Below are 16,209 nucleotides of genomic sequence, written 5' to 3'. Positions count from 1 at the left end.
GCAACACAGAAAGTTCCACTACATCTCCTGCTCCACCACACAGAGCCTCCTTCACAATTAATATTGTACAGCATATCAGTGCTTGCTGTAATCAGTACACCCACACATCCTTACCACCTGAAGTCCATATTTGACATTCAGGGTCGTTCTTCCGTTACAAATTCTGTGAGTTGGGACAAATGCATAACGACATGTATCTGCCATTGTTGTGTCATAGAGAATAGTTTGCCTTCTGGAGGTTCTCTATCTTTTACCTCTTATCTTTTATCTTTTACTCTCCCATCTTCCTATCTGGCATCATTGGCCATTTACTGTTTTCATAATTTTCCCCTGTCCAGAATGTCATGGAGTTGGAACCATTCAGCACACAGCCTCTGATGATTGACTTCTTTTTATTTTATTTTACAATACCATTCAGTTCTACATATCAGCCATGGGTTCCCCTATTCTCCCCCCTCCCACCCCCTCCCCTTACCCCCAGCCTACCCCCGATTCCCACCTCCTCCAGGGCAAGTCCTCCCCCGAGGACTGCGATCAACCTGGTAGACTCAGTCCAGGCAGGTCCAGTCCCTTCCTCCCAGACTGAGCCAAGTGTCCCTGCATAAGCTCCAGGTTTCAAACAGCCAACTCATGCAATGAGCACAGGACTTGGTCCCACTGCCTAGTTGCCTCCCAAACTGATCAAGCCGATGATTGACTTCTTCATTCAGTAATATGCATGTAAGGTTCCACCATGTTTTTTCATGGCTTGGTAGCCCATTTCTTTTTAGCACTAAATAATAATCCATTGCTAGAATATAACAAACAGTTTAACTATTTACCCACTGAAAGGAAAGGCATTGTGGTTATTGCAAAATTCTAGCAATCATAAACTATGCTGCTCTAAAAAACTAAGCATCTACCTCCTGGTTTTTTTTTGTGAATAATAACTTTCAATTCCTTTGATAAAATACTAACTAACTTATATATCTCAGTTCCATTTCTTTTGTATGATAAAATACTATGAGCAGAAGCAATGTAAGGAATAGTTTATTCACAGGGCTAGATGTTCTTAGTGGTGAGGAAAGTATGATGGCAGGAACAGGACGCTGAGACGTCTTTATCCACACTCAGAAAGCAAGAACTAGAAGTTAGATGAAGCTATAAACTCAAAGCCACCCCCAGTGATATAAGTGATATACTTTCTCCAGCAAGGCTCCATTTCCTAAAGGTTCCACAGCCTCCCCAAACAGCACTATTAACTGGGGACCAGTTGTTCAAATGCATGTGTCTGTGGAGGTATTTCATTTTCAGACTACCACAGCATATAATTTCTGGGTCATATTATGCAAATACATTAGATGATGTGGGAAGCAACAACAGTCTGTCTCCTCACTTAAAAAGAGTTGTTCCAGCAGAATCTGTCTGGTATGTTTTTGAGCTCTGGTATGTGTTTGAGGCTTACAAGTTCCTGCTGAACACTTTAGTTAATTTTGATCAGTTTCTTCTTAGCATAATAGCAACTTCCAGCTCTAGTTCTCAACCAATGGCAATAGCCATTAGCATATTCTCATGGCATTTAGAAGCCAGAGCAAACAAAAAGGCCCTGTTATCATAGTGCCAGCTGTTGTGTTATAATGCAGAGATAAGGAGAAAGAGGTTGTAGCCATTGTTATAAGCTCCTCTTCATCCTGTGCAGTGATGTTTCCATAAGCTTTAATAGATTGGTGCATTTTTCTTCAGTTCACTCCCCACACACACTCCTCTGCACCTTGGGATCAAGCATTTAAAGAAGAGATCACGTCTGTGATCACATTTTTATCCACATGCAGGAAGCAAGAACTAGAAGTTGGATGAGACTATAAGCTAAAGTACTTCGATATTGAAACCAAACAATAAAGAAGAGGCCATTTAAATGTAACTACATAATTGGGGAAAAATAGAAAGCAATCAGGTAGTCTAGAAAAACATAGACTCAGAAAGACACAGATCTGAAATTTACATATCAAGTAACTTGGCCCACAAAATCAAAAAAAAAAAAAACCAATAATCATTTCAATAATAATGAAAATTTGCCAACTTTAGCAAAATGAAAAAAAATCAGCCTTCTACAATTACCACATTATTGGGTTCAGATTTCTAATTTCAGAAACTGTAAGGTATGAAAACAGAAGAGCAGGTGCCCACTGCAAGGAACAGATTGGGTAGAAGCTGCTTCTGAAAGGCCTGCTATCAGTCACATGTGGTCAAGCTTTCAAAGAACTGTTCTAGAGATGTTCATAGAACTATGGGGAGGTGGTGTGTGAGCAAAACCCATTTACCAATACAAAGAGAGAAAGGTAGAGAAAAAAAGATTTTCTAGAGCTAAAAACTACAGTAACTGAAACAGAAAACTCATTGGAAGGAAGTCAAAACAGAAGTATGAAAGGATTAGTGACCATGAAGATAGAACAGAAAGAAAAAGAAAGAAAGGTGAGCAGACCCCAGAGGGATGTGTCCACTGAAGTTTTGTGGTTCTTTTTGTCTCCTGGTGTCCTCTGCACTGTCTGCTCTTTTGTTAATGATTTTTCTTAGTTTAACTCCTCCCTCCCTTCAGCTTTAGCTAAGGGTTTAATTTTCTTCATCTTAAAAAAAGTTAAGTTTTATTGATCTTTTAAACTTACTTTTCTAGTACTTCTAATTTTTATTTCCTCCCTTTTTTTTCTTCTGGTTTTGGATTTTTGTTGTCCTTTTTCTAGTTTCTTTAGGTGCAACTTTATTTTGTAAGATGATTTTTTTTTTGTAAGATAGCACACTGCTCTCATGGACACCAGCTGCATGGGTTGTCATTTTCATCTCTTTAGTCATTTATATCCTTAAAGCCAAATTGAATCTCTTATACCCAGCATGCTGGTTGTTTTGTGTCTTTGATTGCAGAGTTTAATCTATTTACATATAAAGCATTCCTTGACATATAAATACTTGCTGTAGCTGGTTTCCTGGAGTCTATTGTTTTACCCTTCATTGGTTTCTTTCTTTTTGTTTTACTGTGATCCTTGGTGATTTGTTCTGATATTATACTTTGAATGCACAACTCTTCTTACTGATTTCAATTTTTGAGACATAGTCTCATGTAACTCCAGTTGGCCTTGAACTCCCTGTGTAGTGGAAGGCAACCTTGAAGTTGAGCAGCTGAACTACCTACTTTTGAGTGTTGTGCTGGGATTAAAGACCACATGTTCACCACTGCTTTCAAGTGGAATCTGCTAGTTGGTTTTACTTTAAGGTTTCCATGGGACTTACATGAAACATTTTGTAGTTATAATGTTTTGTTTCAGAGTGATAACAACTTCAATCTCATCTAAATGCTCGTTTACTCCTTTCCTTTTTTTCCTTTTTTTTTTTTTTTGCGGTGAATGTCACTCTTATTTTTATAGTTTTGTACTCACTGACAGATTACTGAAGGTATAATAATGACATCTAATGGTTCAGTAACTTTTACACCAAATTTGAAGCGCTTTGCATACCACTCTCAGGGTCTGAACTCACCTGCTCTATCTACCTTTGCTAGTGAGTTCCACATGGTTGTAGTCTTCATGCTGTTTGTTAGTGCTTCTTGTTTCTATTGAGCACTCCTCAACACTTTCCTTAGACAGTTCTCATATTGATGGATTTCTTCTGTCTCTGTGTGGGAATGTCTTCACCTCCCTTTTATTTTTGAAGAACACCTTTTCGAGGTTTTGGACTCTTGGTTGGTGAGGTTTGTTTGTTTGTTTGTTTTCTCTTTGAGCACAATGAGTTTATCACCCTACTTACTCTTGACTTGTAAGGGTTTTGTTGAAAAGTCCAATATGGCTACAGGCATTGCCTTTTGTGCAACCAGCCTCTCAAATCTGATCTTGCCTTTTTTTATTTACATTTAAAAATTATTTCATTGCCGGGCGGTGGTGGCGCACACCTTTAATCCCAGCACTTGGGAGGCAGAGGCCAGCCTGGGCTACCAAGTGAGTTCCAGGAAAGGCACAGAGCTACATACACCAGAGAAACCCTGTCTCGAAAAACCAAAAAAAAAAAAAAAAAAAAAAAAAAAAAAAAAAAAAAAAATTATTTCATATACATATGTGTTTTACCTGCATGTACATCTGTGTACTATGTGTATGCAATGCCTGTGGAGGACAGGAAAGGTCATCATATCCTCTGGGATGGAAGTTACAGACAGTTGTGAGCTGCCATGTAGGCTCTGGGAATAGAACTCAGGTCCTCTGAAAGAGCAGCCAGTGCTTTTAACCACTGAGCCATCTCTTCAGTCTTTGACCTTGGCTTTTAATCCTCCTCTTGAGCTGGTCTAAGATATAGGGTTTTTTGTTCCATGGTTTCTGGATACCCACATACTTCCCAAGATTTCGGAGGTTTTGGACAGTATTTATTTAAGCTTTCTGACAATTTTCCCTTCATCTTTGTGACTCTTACACTTTGTTCATTTTTCTTATTTTTTTTTCCTTCTAGCCTTCTATCTGGCCAGTTTTAAATATTTCACCTTCCTGTTTACTCCTGCAAATGATACTTTATTGAATTTTTCATTTCTGTCATATTCCACAGTCTCCACCCTCTTATTTAGTTCTTTTTGGTTTCCTCTATGTTTTCAATTTCTTTATTGAATTTCTCATTTTCCTGGTGTATTGTTTTCCTAATTCTGTTTAATTTTCTATCTGTGTTTTCTGCCTACCATTGAGCTTTTTAAAGATGATTGTTTTCTATTCTACTTCAGGCAGTTTGAAGACCTCCATTGTTTGGAGCAGTTATGAACAATGTTTTTTGTTTCCTTTGATAATGTGCATTTGTCTCATTTGTTATCTGGGTAGCTCTGTATTGATATCTGTACTTGAAGAAGCATAGTTTACTTTTGGTCTCTACAGACTTTTTCAGACAGATAAGTCTTTCTATTTGTGCTACTATAACAATATACCTGAAACTGGTAACTTACAAAAAAAAAGAAATTTATTTTTCACAGTTATGGAGTCTGAGAAGTCCAGGATTGAGAGAGCAGTGGGGTGGGTTGTCTGGTGGGCCTACCCTCTGCTTTGGAGGTGGCACCCTGCTTCAGCATGCTCTCGAGGGAGGAATCCTGTTCTCATGTTGAAGAAAGCAGGACAATTTCTCAGGCTCTTTTGCAAGTGTACCTAATCCCATTCATAAGGGTATAATGACTCAGCAGTTACCCTTTATTTATTTCTTTAGACTCAGGGGATTGAGTTCAGGGCCTTGTGGTACTAAGTATGCTCTCTTCAATGAGCTACTCTCCAACATTTCAGTCATTTGTTGGAAAGTCACACCTCTACATACCATAGTATGGGGAGGAACCTTCAGCTTCTGTTTTTGTGGGAGAAGAAGGCATGCAGCTGGGGAAGTGATTGAGTGGGCTGGAGCTGGCTGCATAGTTCACATTGGGGTTCACAGCTGGAGGTTTAGATCCTTGTGGTCACTGAGTGGCCTTAGCTGATATGTTTCAGAGTCCAGGTGGCAAGTCTATCCTAGGTGTGTTGATGGCTCCTCCTAAGTTAATGACTGAGTCTCTGAGTTGTCAATCCTAGCCTCTGACTGTGACCCAGCCACAAATTTGCTTCAGGGTCCATCTCCACCACTAAAGTCTTTAACTGACCATGGCTTCTTCTGGTTGTGTTTGTAGTTGGGACTGCTCTTTACCAGAAGCTAAGAGGGTCTGCTCTCCTTGCCAGAGCTTCTGCAGGGTCTGCTGTAGTACTGTGCTCACCATGCCTGCCCCACATTCTGTATCACTGTTTCCTATACTACACTCCCAAACTCCCCATTTCTCTATGGGCTGAATTTTGAGTATGACTGCTTCATGCCAGTAATGAGAAGACTAGAGTTAACTGTCAGGTGTGGCTCCAGATCCACACACAGAATAAGATCAGCAGTCGCATCACCCAAGACATACATGGTTGTATCCATGTTCCTCTGGTTCATGTTTTGGCAGGAGACTCTATTCCAAAGTCTAAATGGTCTGTAGTCACATCCATAGAAGTTTGGGGCTATTTCTAGGTCTAGAGCTGGAAACAATGCTGGTAAATTTGTCTCTGACACACAGTTCTCTCCTCTTAGTGGACCCTGCTCATTTGTGGGCTCTCCCAGGCCTTCACCACATTCCTTGTGAATCCCAGTTCTCTCGCAGAAACACTTCTATCCATAGATGGCTGTGTACTTACTGTGTGGATACAAGTGGAAAACTACCTATCCCACCATCGTCAGGTTGATGGTTTTCTTTATGAGCTATCTATTCTGTGTATGACTGTATCCAGTATTACTACTACTATTGAGTTAATGCTTTATTACATGTTTAAATATTAGATATGGTTTTTGGACATTTTATTTAAGTCTTTCCTTTGTGTTGTTTTCTATTCATTAATTCCCAGTGTGGTAAAACACATACATGTATACATTTCAAGTGTACAATATTGCATTGGTTACTGTGAGCACAGTGGTCTTATCCTACCCACCCTTGAAGTGAGAGATCTAATAAGCCAAGTCTCTGGGAGCCTTCTTCCTTTTTTCCCCTCCTTTTGTTTCTTCTTGACATGATTCTTCCATGGAGCTCCCTTTATGTTCTGGCCCCCTTCCTTCTGACCAACAGGACCTGGAGTGGATTCCCCAGGGAGTCCATCAGCTCTTCTGCAATTAGCCTCCTGGAGCCACCTTGAAGTGATGCAAGCGGGCCTAGCTTCCCCAGAGCCATCCTCTAGTCTAACACTCCCCTTATCTACTGCTCCAGGGAACCAGATACCAGGAAACCATTATGTTAATGCAGCAACAACAGCTTCTATTTTTTTCAATCCCCAAAAAACACTTGTGACCTGACATGATCTTAAGATGAAAACAACACCAACACACTTTATTCTGTGTGGTGCTGAGAATTTTATTAGCACTGGCCTAAATCATAATCCTTAAACCAGTCATGCAAGAGGGTTTTTGCCTGTTGTCTGAGCTTGATGCTCCCTGGAACAATGGTGTGCTGATGCAGTCTAGGGGCCTTTCTGTAGTTTGTCTTTTAACTTCCCTCTTGTCCAAACAAATTCGATTCTCTTCTCATAGTTTCTGTTCCATTCATTTGCTGGATGCTATTGATTTTGATTTTTAGAAATGCATTGTTCCCATTGCTCATCATGATGGGAAAACCTACAGAGAAAAATCAAACCAAACTAGTGGGAACTCATGAAATTTAGATCCACAGCTGTGGAGCCTGCATGGGACTGGACTAGGCCCTCTGAATAAGTGAGACAGTTGTGTAGCATGATCTGCTTAAGGGAACCCCTGGCAGTAGGATCGGGATCCATTCCTGGTGCATGAGCTGGCTTTTTGGAGCCCACTACCCATGATGGGACAGCCTTGATGCAGGGGGAGGGACTTGGACCTGTCTCTACTGAATGTCCCAGGCTCTGTTGACTCCTCATGGGAGGCCTTACCCTCTTGTAGGAGGGAATGGAGGGTGAGTTGGGGGAAGCCTGGAGGGGCGGGACAAGAAAGAAAGGGATCTGTGATTGATATGGAAAATGAATAAAAAATTTTTTAATGCTGGGTGGTAGTGGCACACGCCTTTAATCCCAGCACTTGGGAGACAGAGGCAGAGGGATCTGTGAATTTGAGGCCAGCCTGGACTACAGAATGAGTTCCAGTAAAGGTGCCAAAGCTACACAGAGAAACCTGTCTTGGAAAAAAAAATCTTAATAAAATAAAAATAAAAACTGTTCTTGTTTTATGAACAGTATGTGAAGAATCGGTTTTATGTTGAGTTTTCCAGACTTGTTTTAGATCAATTTCTGAATATCATGTCTAGCTTTTTTAGCATTACCCACATTTGTGTACACACACATAGGAGAAGAAAGCACACCACTAGGGAATTGATTGAGTGGGCTGGAGCTGGCTATGTGGTTCACAGTGGGGTTCACAGCTAGGGGCTTGGATCCTTGTGGTCACCAGGTGGGCTTATTTAGTAACACTCTTTTCAGAGACAATGAGAAAGTGGAAAGAGGCACTGAGGAAGGAGACAGGGCAAAAGGACACATGAGACATGAAAGCAGAATGGAGACTGGGGGAGTTACAGGGAGAAATAGGGAAACAGGGAGGAGTTTCACTAAGACACACTTGGTTTGGGATTGCTGTGATAGTATCTAATACCTCATATGCTGATTTAAAATAAGTTTACAAAGGAAGTACATGGTAGGTATTACTCATCTATAAAATGATGCATCATTTTTTAATACTGGTAAGCCTGAAAGAACTCAAAAATCCTAAAATGTACCAGGATCACTTAAGATGAGCCCAGTTCCACATTTTTGTACCACGGTGTTGGCAATGGGATGAGGGGGAAAAATGGATTTTCTTTAATGATCTGTTTATAAATAGAGATTACAGACTGCTATTGTTTTGACTTCTTAAATTCCTTGTAACTCTAATTCTATTGCTTCATTTGAATTTCATTTTCTGTGGGGATTTTGTGTGTAGCTGTGCATATTTACTCATGTGCATATCCCTATTGAAGTCAGCAGTCAACTGTGGGTACTGTCCCCCTTGTTTATTTAGACCAAGTCTTTCCTTAGGTACTCCCCGCCTTGTTTATTTAGGCCAGGTCTTTCCTCGGCCTCTGTTATTGGAATTTTTGGGGTATCCCCTTGTAGTCACCAGATGTGATATCAGGGAAATTAGATTACCTCTCATTAATAAAAGAATTTAAGAATGGAAAAACTCTATCTCCATGATGTCTCCCTCTATCAAGGTATCTCTTTCATTGTTCTTCCACTCCATCCCTGTTCCAGCTTGACAATCCCATTCCCTTATGTTTTCCTCCCCCTTCCTCTACCCTCTATTGCCTCCCCTCACCCCTCAGTTTACTTATGGAGATCTCATCTATTTCCCTTTCCTAGGGCAATCCAACACCTGCGGAGCCTTCATGGGACTAGACTAGGCCCTCTGAATAAGTGAGACAGTTGTGTAGCTTGATCTGCTTAAGGGGCCCCCTGGCAGTAGGATCAGGATTCATCCCTGGTGCATGAGCTGGCTTTTTGGAGGCCATTACCTATGGTGGGACACCTTGCATAGCCTTGATGCAGGGGGAGGTATTCACCACACTTTATACCAAAGTATTTTTTTCTTCAGCCTGTTGTGAATATACCAGATAAAATTTGAAACATTTGTTTTCTTCTCCCACAAAGCAATGGACTTTATTAGTGTTGATGTCAACCTGAAAAGAAACCTAGAAAAAAAAAAATTGAAATTAGCGAAACTTATTTCTTTTACCCTTTGACAACTTTATTAGACCTTGAACATTATTTGAGTTTAAAATTTATAGGATATTTTGAAAATTAAGATTTCTTAAAATGATGACCAAATCTCAAAAGAGTTGTGTCTTAAGAATGTCAGAGGTTGTTGTATAGTGTGATTTTTTTTTTTCTCCCAGGAATCTTCTCTGCCTATGTGCCTTCTTTGCTGTAACTTTGTGAGCCACCTTTTAACATCTCCTACACAGCCCTCAATTAGTTAGCAGTTTCCTCATTGAAACATTTTTTTTCAATTTCCTAATTGAATCTCAGAGTCAGGACGTGGTACCATATTACAGTCAGTGAGTCCTTCCTGACAGTTCAGGGCGGAGAGAATGTACTCCATGGAATGCGCTGATGCTGCTTACCACTAGTATAAGTTACCTTGCAAGCAAATGCCAATTCACCAGAGTTTCCTAAGCAGCAGGAACTAGTGAAAGGGAGGGTTTGGTTCTGTGTGAAATGAAGCAGGCTTTTTGATGTCCTGGATGGTGCTGAGGCTGCCCTGCAAAATTCCAGGCTGTGGACACTTTCATGCTGACATGGGTCACTGAGACACTGAAAACCTATTGTCCAGAAACAAGGACTAGTCCATGGTTGTGTCTGCTGCTTCCATTTGGCTGTGATTCATGATGTCAGAAGTCCATGGCTCTAGGGGCCTTACTTTATACATGAGACTGGCTTGTCCACACATCAGCTTTCCTTCTCACCTGTCAGGCAGTATTTGAGACTTTGTGCATGTCAGCCTGTCCTGCTGTGTCTCTTATCACCAGAAAAAGTACTGCTGATCAGTGCTGTTTTATATCACCATGCCTACATTCTTGAATTTCCTCTTCTTGGGTTATGAGAGTTTATAAAATAGAAAGAAGAAATCACTCTCCTCTCTGTAGCAGCCTTGGGTAAAATTGTGAGGTAGGTGCTTATTAGCATAACTCCCATGTATATTATATTTTACATAGTTGAAATCAGGCTCTGCATGAATTCTTATTTTGTTCTTTAAAATAGTCACAGTTCTTACTAATTTTTCATGTATTTATAAGGTTCTTACTCTAGGAGGTCATATTTCTGAGACTATATTAAATCACAGTTACAAAAATTTTATTTATATCTTTAATTTTTTTCTAATAATAAAAATGAAAATTTCTGTGTTGTGGTTAACAGACTAATCATATTAACTCCCTTAAAACAAAATAATTAAGTATCTGCCTATAATTTTTCTTTTAAATAAATGTCTACTCACTGAATCATCCCTGGTTCAGCTCTGTTTCTTTTTGTGTTTTGTCATAGGCATAGGACAATGTTTCTTGACACTGGGTCACCAAACCTCAGTAAAAGAGAATTCAGTAAAAGCTATGAACCTTTCCTTGTGAAGAAATGCATATTCACGTACACATAAAAATAATTATAAGGATAATCAGTTATGATATGCTTGCCACTCTGCCAGCTGCTTTATATGTGTGACTTGGCTTAATCTTTATCACCACATTATAAGAAATGATCTGCTATCCTAGTTTTTGATTTAATGATTTTGAAAGACATAAACAGGTTAAGTAATTTGTTGAACTCTGGACTTAGTAAGTGGAGAAGTGGAGCTCCAGTTCTGATTTTTATGACCCCAAGTACTGTCCCCTAAAGTCCCATTGTGCCTGTGATTTTAGAGAACTCATTAGTTTATAAGCCTGCAAATTGATACCTTACCTGTAACAACACAGAGACTTTTGTTACCAGTTATGAGTCTATGTGTCTAGTGAATCTTAATTTTTATATACCTTATTTAATTGCAACATAATATTTTTAAATGTCTACTATTTTGAATAATTATTAAGCTTTGTGATAAGGTCTTTATCTCTAAGGAATGTACTATCTTCATGGGATTGTAAGTGTTATAGAAATGTAGTTAAGTAACAGAGTACTTGTCTAGCATGCACAAGGCCTTAGGTATGATGTCCAGTACTGAAAAAAAGAATTATATATGTGAAGCGAAGAGAAAAACTACAAATATGAAGTTGAATTTATAATAATTAGACATTTCCATAAGTGATTTGTGGAGATTAATCTCTTTGTTGTACCTGGCATAATTACCATTATCTGGTTCTCTTTATAAAAAGGTAAATCAAAGGCTACCATGTCTTTTGGGAACCTGAGGATTTGATATATCATAAAAATCAGGTTGGTACAGTGACTGAGAGTTCAGCATATAGCACATCCAGACTCCTGAGTTGATTGATCTATGAGCCGGGGAGCATATTCGGTGAGGAGTGGCATGAAAGCAGACATAGCTCCCAAGCCTCCCACTGGTATACATGGGGAATTCTGTTGAGCTGGACATAGATAGGACAACAGAACATCTCAATAGCTGAGCATTTTCACTCAACCAGGGCTCCTCCTGATAGAGAGAACTTGAAATGCTTTAAATGAGGCAACACTGGCTTGAATGATACAGGACTATTTGAGGTAATCTGTCAACCTTGGAGGAAGTGTGTGCAAACTGAACACTGAACAAGTCTGTTGGGAAGAGAGGCTGTAACTATAATTCAAATAACTTCTTTCAACAAGAGCATCATGTGAGGCAGTTGTATGTTTGGGATGCACAGTTCCTGCACATCACATTACCAGATATGATTCTTTCTATTGCTTACTGCACATCACTCTTGATGTGCAGCATATGCTGTGTCAAGCTTTTCACTAGCATGCTTATCACCAAATGTTTGCACAGTTTTAGAACTTTATTCTTTTGAAACTTGGGTTTCTTAGTCCTCCCTTGGATAATGTGGTTTCTAAGTGGCATGTGAGCTTTCTTCTCAAAGCAAACTAACTTTACTAAGGCTGACTGTGTTTAGAGTTGATCTCTTTTCTTATGCATCCTTTTTATTTGAAATGTCTACAATAAGAGTATGTTATAGGTAGATATATAGCACATTTGCGCTATATTTAGATGTGTTGACTTAAAATCTTTTCGTATAATGTTCCCTTGTCTCTACAGTCTAAGTTATTGGCATTTTTTAAAAACTGAGACAAGGATATTTTTTTATATATAAATCTGTTTTGGTTTCAAAATGACTGGAAAGGGAGGGACATAAGCAAACGAGCAGCAATTGTTCATACACCATCTTTTGAATTTATCTTGTGTAGAAAGTCATCCACTTTTCTAGCTAGATAGGAAAAAGAAAAAGGAAAATATTATACCAGTTCTATGGGTTCCTAAATTTCAACTTGGGGATTATGCATTTGAAAGGAAAACACTTCTTTCAATTTTTTTTAAGTACTTGAGCTGCTTTTAATGTAATTAGTAGATAGATATAAAGTCAAAGCATGATGGACATTTTATAAGACGAATTGAAGATACAGTTACTATCAGATCTTGACTGTGCTATGTGCTTGTCAGTGTGGAGGGAACTTTTGATTTCCTAATAAGCAGAGCTCAGAGACAATAAAACTTGACATTCTAGTACTAGCATTTGTCCCTGTAGCCCTGTGTCATTTCTTTCTTGTTTAATGACATAGAGGCCAGAATTATAATGGATCATGGTCTCAAGGTGCTACTGTAACTGCAAATAGCATCCATGTGGGCCTCTTAAGCCTGGGAGGAAACAGATGGAGGGAAGATAAGATGGAATTTGTAAAGTAGCATGAAAATAAAGTCACAGGCAAAGCCTACAGTGGAAGGACAAACATATGCAAATGTCCCTTCACATTTGCAGTAAGCTTCATCCAGGTGGGCATCTTCGCATCTGCCAGTACTTCTCTGCTTTTTTAAGCCACACTCTGATTAGGGCAGCAGCAGTAACTGCTGCTGCTAGTGGTGTGCATGCGTGTGTGCTGTGTAGGAGGTTGGCACTCATGAGATAATACAAATAATCAGTGAGGGAATAATTAATGATGTGGCAGGGAATATTTTTGATAAATGCTTAGGGAATGAGGTGACAAGCGTGAAATTTGAAAATTCCTTCAGTGATCTGAAATATAAATAGCTTTCGGAACTGAAAAGAGTTTCTCAGCTGAAGATTTTATTGTGTTGAGAGGAAAAACTTTTTTCTTTCCCCCCCTCCCTTCCTCCTTTGCAAGTTGTTTGTTCCATTCACAAAACAAATACTCTGAAGCCCAGCGCGGCTCATGGGAATAAATTTCAGGTCGAATTAGTACAGTTTCCTTGCTGTCAGGATGCTGGAATTAATGGTGTTTTGATGACACGAATTTTGAAGGGCCAACAAAGAAGCTGAAGGGAGAGAGACATGACTCCTTAGAAGCTCAGTCCTCCTCTCCCCCAGCCTCTCTTGTCTTCCCTGTCATCCGTCTGCCAATCTCCCTGTCCATGGTTAGTTAAAGGCGCTTTTTATCCTCTTTTCTTTCCCACAGAGTTTGCCAGATCCGGCCCGGTGCCTGGGTTCCAGGAGGACACGCTGCAGTTGGCCTTCATCGACTTGAGACAAGTAAGTCTTTGTGTTTTTGTTTTTTGTTTTTCTTTTAAGATGTGTGACTGAAGACCATCAGGTCTTAAGGAAACGGGGAGGGGAGGGGCTTTGGCATTGGTGATTCACACTGGAGACCTAAGGGCTTTTCCCTGTGTTTGAGGCCACCTCTTTTATTTAGCTATCTGAGATCCTTAGCTATGGTGGAGTAAAGGTTTTGTGGTAGAAGGGAAGGCAGGGGGTGGGAAGAGGGATCCACACAGTAGTGGGACTCAAGTGACCCTCAAGTGATGTGATCCATTGTGTAGCCATTGACTTCTGCAGACACAGCGAAAAGATGACTCGTCAAACCCATGCTAAGCAGGTGCACTGATGCAGAGACTTCCCGCCTGGAGAACTTTGTGTGTGGATAATGTGGCCAGCAGTGTCGAAGGAAAATGAAATGTTTTCCTTTCTAGGTTGGGAGTCCAGTTTGTTGACTTTTTCCTGCTGCCTCATACCTTCTATTGCTTCCTGTGTAAAATGTGGTCAGCCATCAGCAACAGAGTAGTGGTGCTTAAAGATGGTTGGCAATGGTTCTGACCAGTCATGCTAACCTAATGAGAAGTCCTGTTACAGTATCATGATAAAGGTTGGTACTTAGGTGTACCTGAGCTTTGGAAAGCCCACAAGATAGAAAGGCCACCCATAGGGCTGTTCTTGCAGACTGGAAAGAGTGGGTTGGTAGGCCCTGGTGTTTGGGGTATAGTAGAACAAGATAGGTGGGGGCTGAAAGGGAGAGCTGTAACTGTGCTCTGTCATCTCTTCACTCTGAAGATGGATGGGGTTGGATAGAAAGTGCGAATGAAGTAAGCATCAATGACTGATGCTTCTCTCCTATTAAAACAATCTTTTTTTTGTCTGTTTGAGAAGGGGGGCTGGCTTTGTTTCTCCTGCCATAATGATGCAGTGCCTCTTGTTTTCAGAGCTGACATAGTTTGCATTCTGAAAACTTGTAGATGCCCAGAGTGTTTCTTAAAGCTGTAGGACTCCTTGTCTGGGTAACCTCCTTACCACTGTGACTGGATGCCTGCCGGAATAGCTTTTAACCCATAATGGATGGCCTGAGCTAGCCCTGGACCCTTGTGGATGGGCAGTGTAATCTGTCATCGATGACAATTCCGGAAAGCCCTGTTCAGCAGAATCATGTGTCTATAGACCCGCCAAGGTTTGAGGATTCAGACCACGTCCCAGAAACGTGTGTCAACTTAATATTTGGGGGCTGGGTTGGGGGTTCTTTTTTTCATAATGCTTGCCTAGCATTGTCAGAAATGGAGCTGTCTCCCTCCACACTAAACACCTTCCACCTGTAGATTTAAGGTGCCCAGGTTTTAGCCTTTGATCTAAGATGGAAAGATTGAGATTTTGCTTTAGAGTTCAGTGGGGATCCATTCCCTCCCTCTCCAATTTGTTCTCTGAAACCTCTAAGCCAGTTCATGCTTCTTGGAAAACAGAAGGTGATTTTCATTGGAAGAACATATCTAAGAAAAAGTCTTTCTTTTTTCACTATTGATGCAAAGGAAATGTCATTTTCACAAGTTTGTGGGTTTGGCACCTATGGAAAGCAACTAGTATTCACAGAAAATGTGATCTGAGGGTAATGTGGGAAAGCACATCCAGGGTGAGATGGGCCTTAGCCAGGGTGAATGAATGCTCAAGTACTTGTGAGCTCCAAGTGAGCAGTGGCGGTATAGATACTGAAGATCCTGTTTGTGCTGCAGCCCCACTCCCTGAGTTTCTTTTATGATGTTTAAATGATAAAGCCAAACTACAAAATTTTATTGATACTGACAGACTCTGTCTCTTCCTATTCAATGTGTCATCTAAATTCTACTTACACCTTTCTCTGTTATAGCAGTTGGAAAGGGATAATTTCCAGCCTAGATGATTTGAAAAACGTCCTTAGTTTAAGGCTGTGTTAGCAGATAGGCTGACATACTGCTTAATGATCATTTCACATCCTGCTCTGAAAAAAAAAGCTCTTTTCATTCATATAGGCCATTCTCAGATGTTCAAACTACAAGGAGAATTCCTGTATGTATGTTACTGTATGAGACTTAACATCAGATGAGATGTGGTTAGGTGTCCTGTTGTTTGAACACAATCAGTCCTAAAGCAGAATTTAAATTGGGGCTGGTGGGGAGGTGGAGGCTAGTCTTAAAATTGTACAATAAGAACTTGGCATGTTCCTTCCGTTATTGCAGAACACCCAACCCAGACTGTGTGTTGTGTCTCTGGGAGACCTCTGCCCAAAGCCATAAGTTCACCTTCAGGCAGTCTTATTATCATGAAGATAGCCATTCAGTGATAGCCCTTTGAATCTATCAGGTTCATTGTCTGCTATTTTAGAAGGGGTAGCTTTGGCTTTCTGTTCTTTGTGCTGCCAGCTGACCCCTTTCCTGATCCTGGTGTCTTTTCTCCATGCAGTAGTGCTTCCTACCTGTCCCGTAGGTGGTGGTTTCATGGACTAAACC

At 40.3% G+C, this 16,209-nt stretch overlaps 1 protein-coding gene across 7 annotated transcripts in view; it reads left to right on the top strand.

Moving 5' to 3' along the window:
• Exoc6b (exocyst complex component 6B) overlaps positions 1–16,209 on the top strand; it is a 417,559-nt gene that overhangs the window by 296,069 nt on the left and 105,281 nt on the right. For all 7 annotated transcript variants that reach the window (XM_037203853.1, XM_028858058.2, XM_037203851.1 and 4 more), the window contains exon 19: positions 13,644–13,717. In XM_037203853.1, coding sequence (XP_037059748.1) covers positions 13,644–13,717 — 74 coding nt within the window. The remainder of the gene's footprint in view (positions 1–13,643; positions 13,718–16,209) is intronic.

Source organism: Peromyscus leucopus, chromosome 3 (genome assembly GCF_004664715.2).
Source record: "Peromyscus leucopus breed LL Stock chromosome 3, UCI_PerLeu_2.1, whole genome shotgun sequence".
Lineage (NCBI taxonomy): Eukaryota > Metazoa > Chordata > Mammalia > Rodentia > Cricetidae > Peromyscus > Peromyscus leucopus.
Note: the sequence above shows the minus strand (reverse complement) of the source record. Positions and strands in the feature narration are given on the sequence as shown.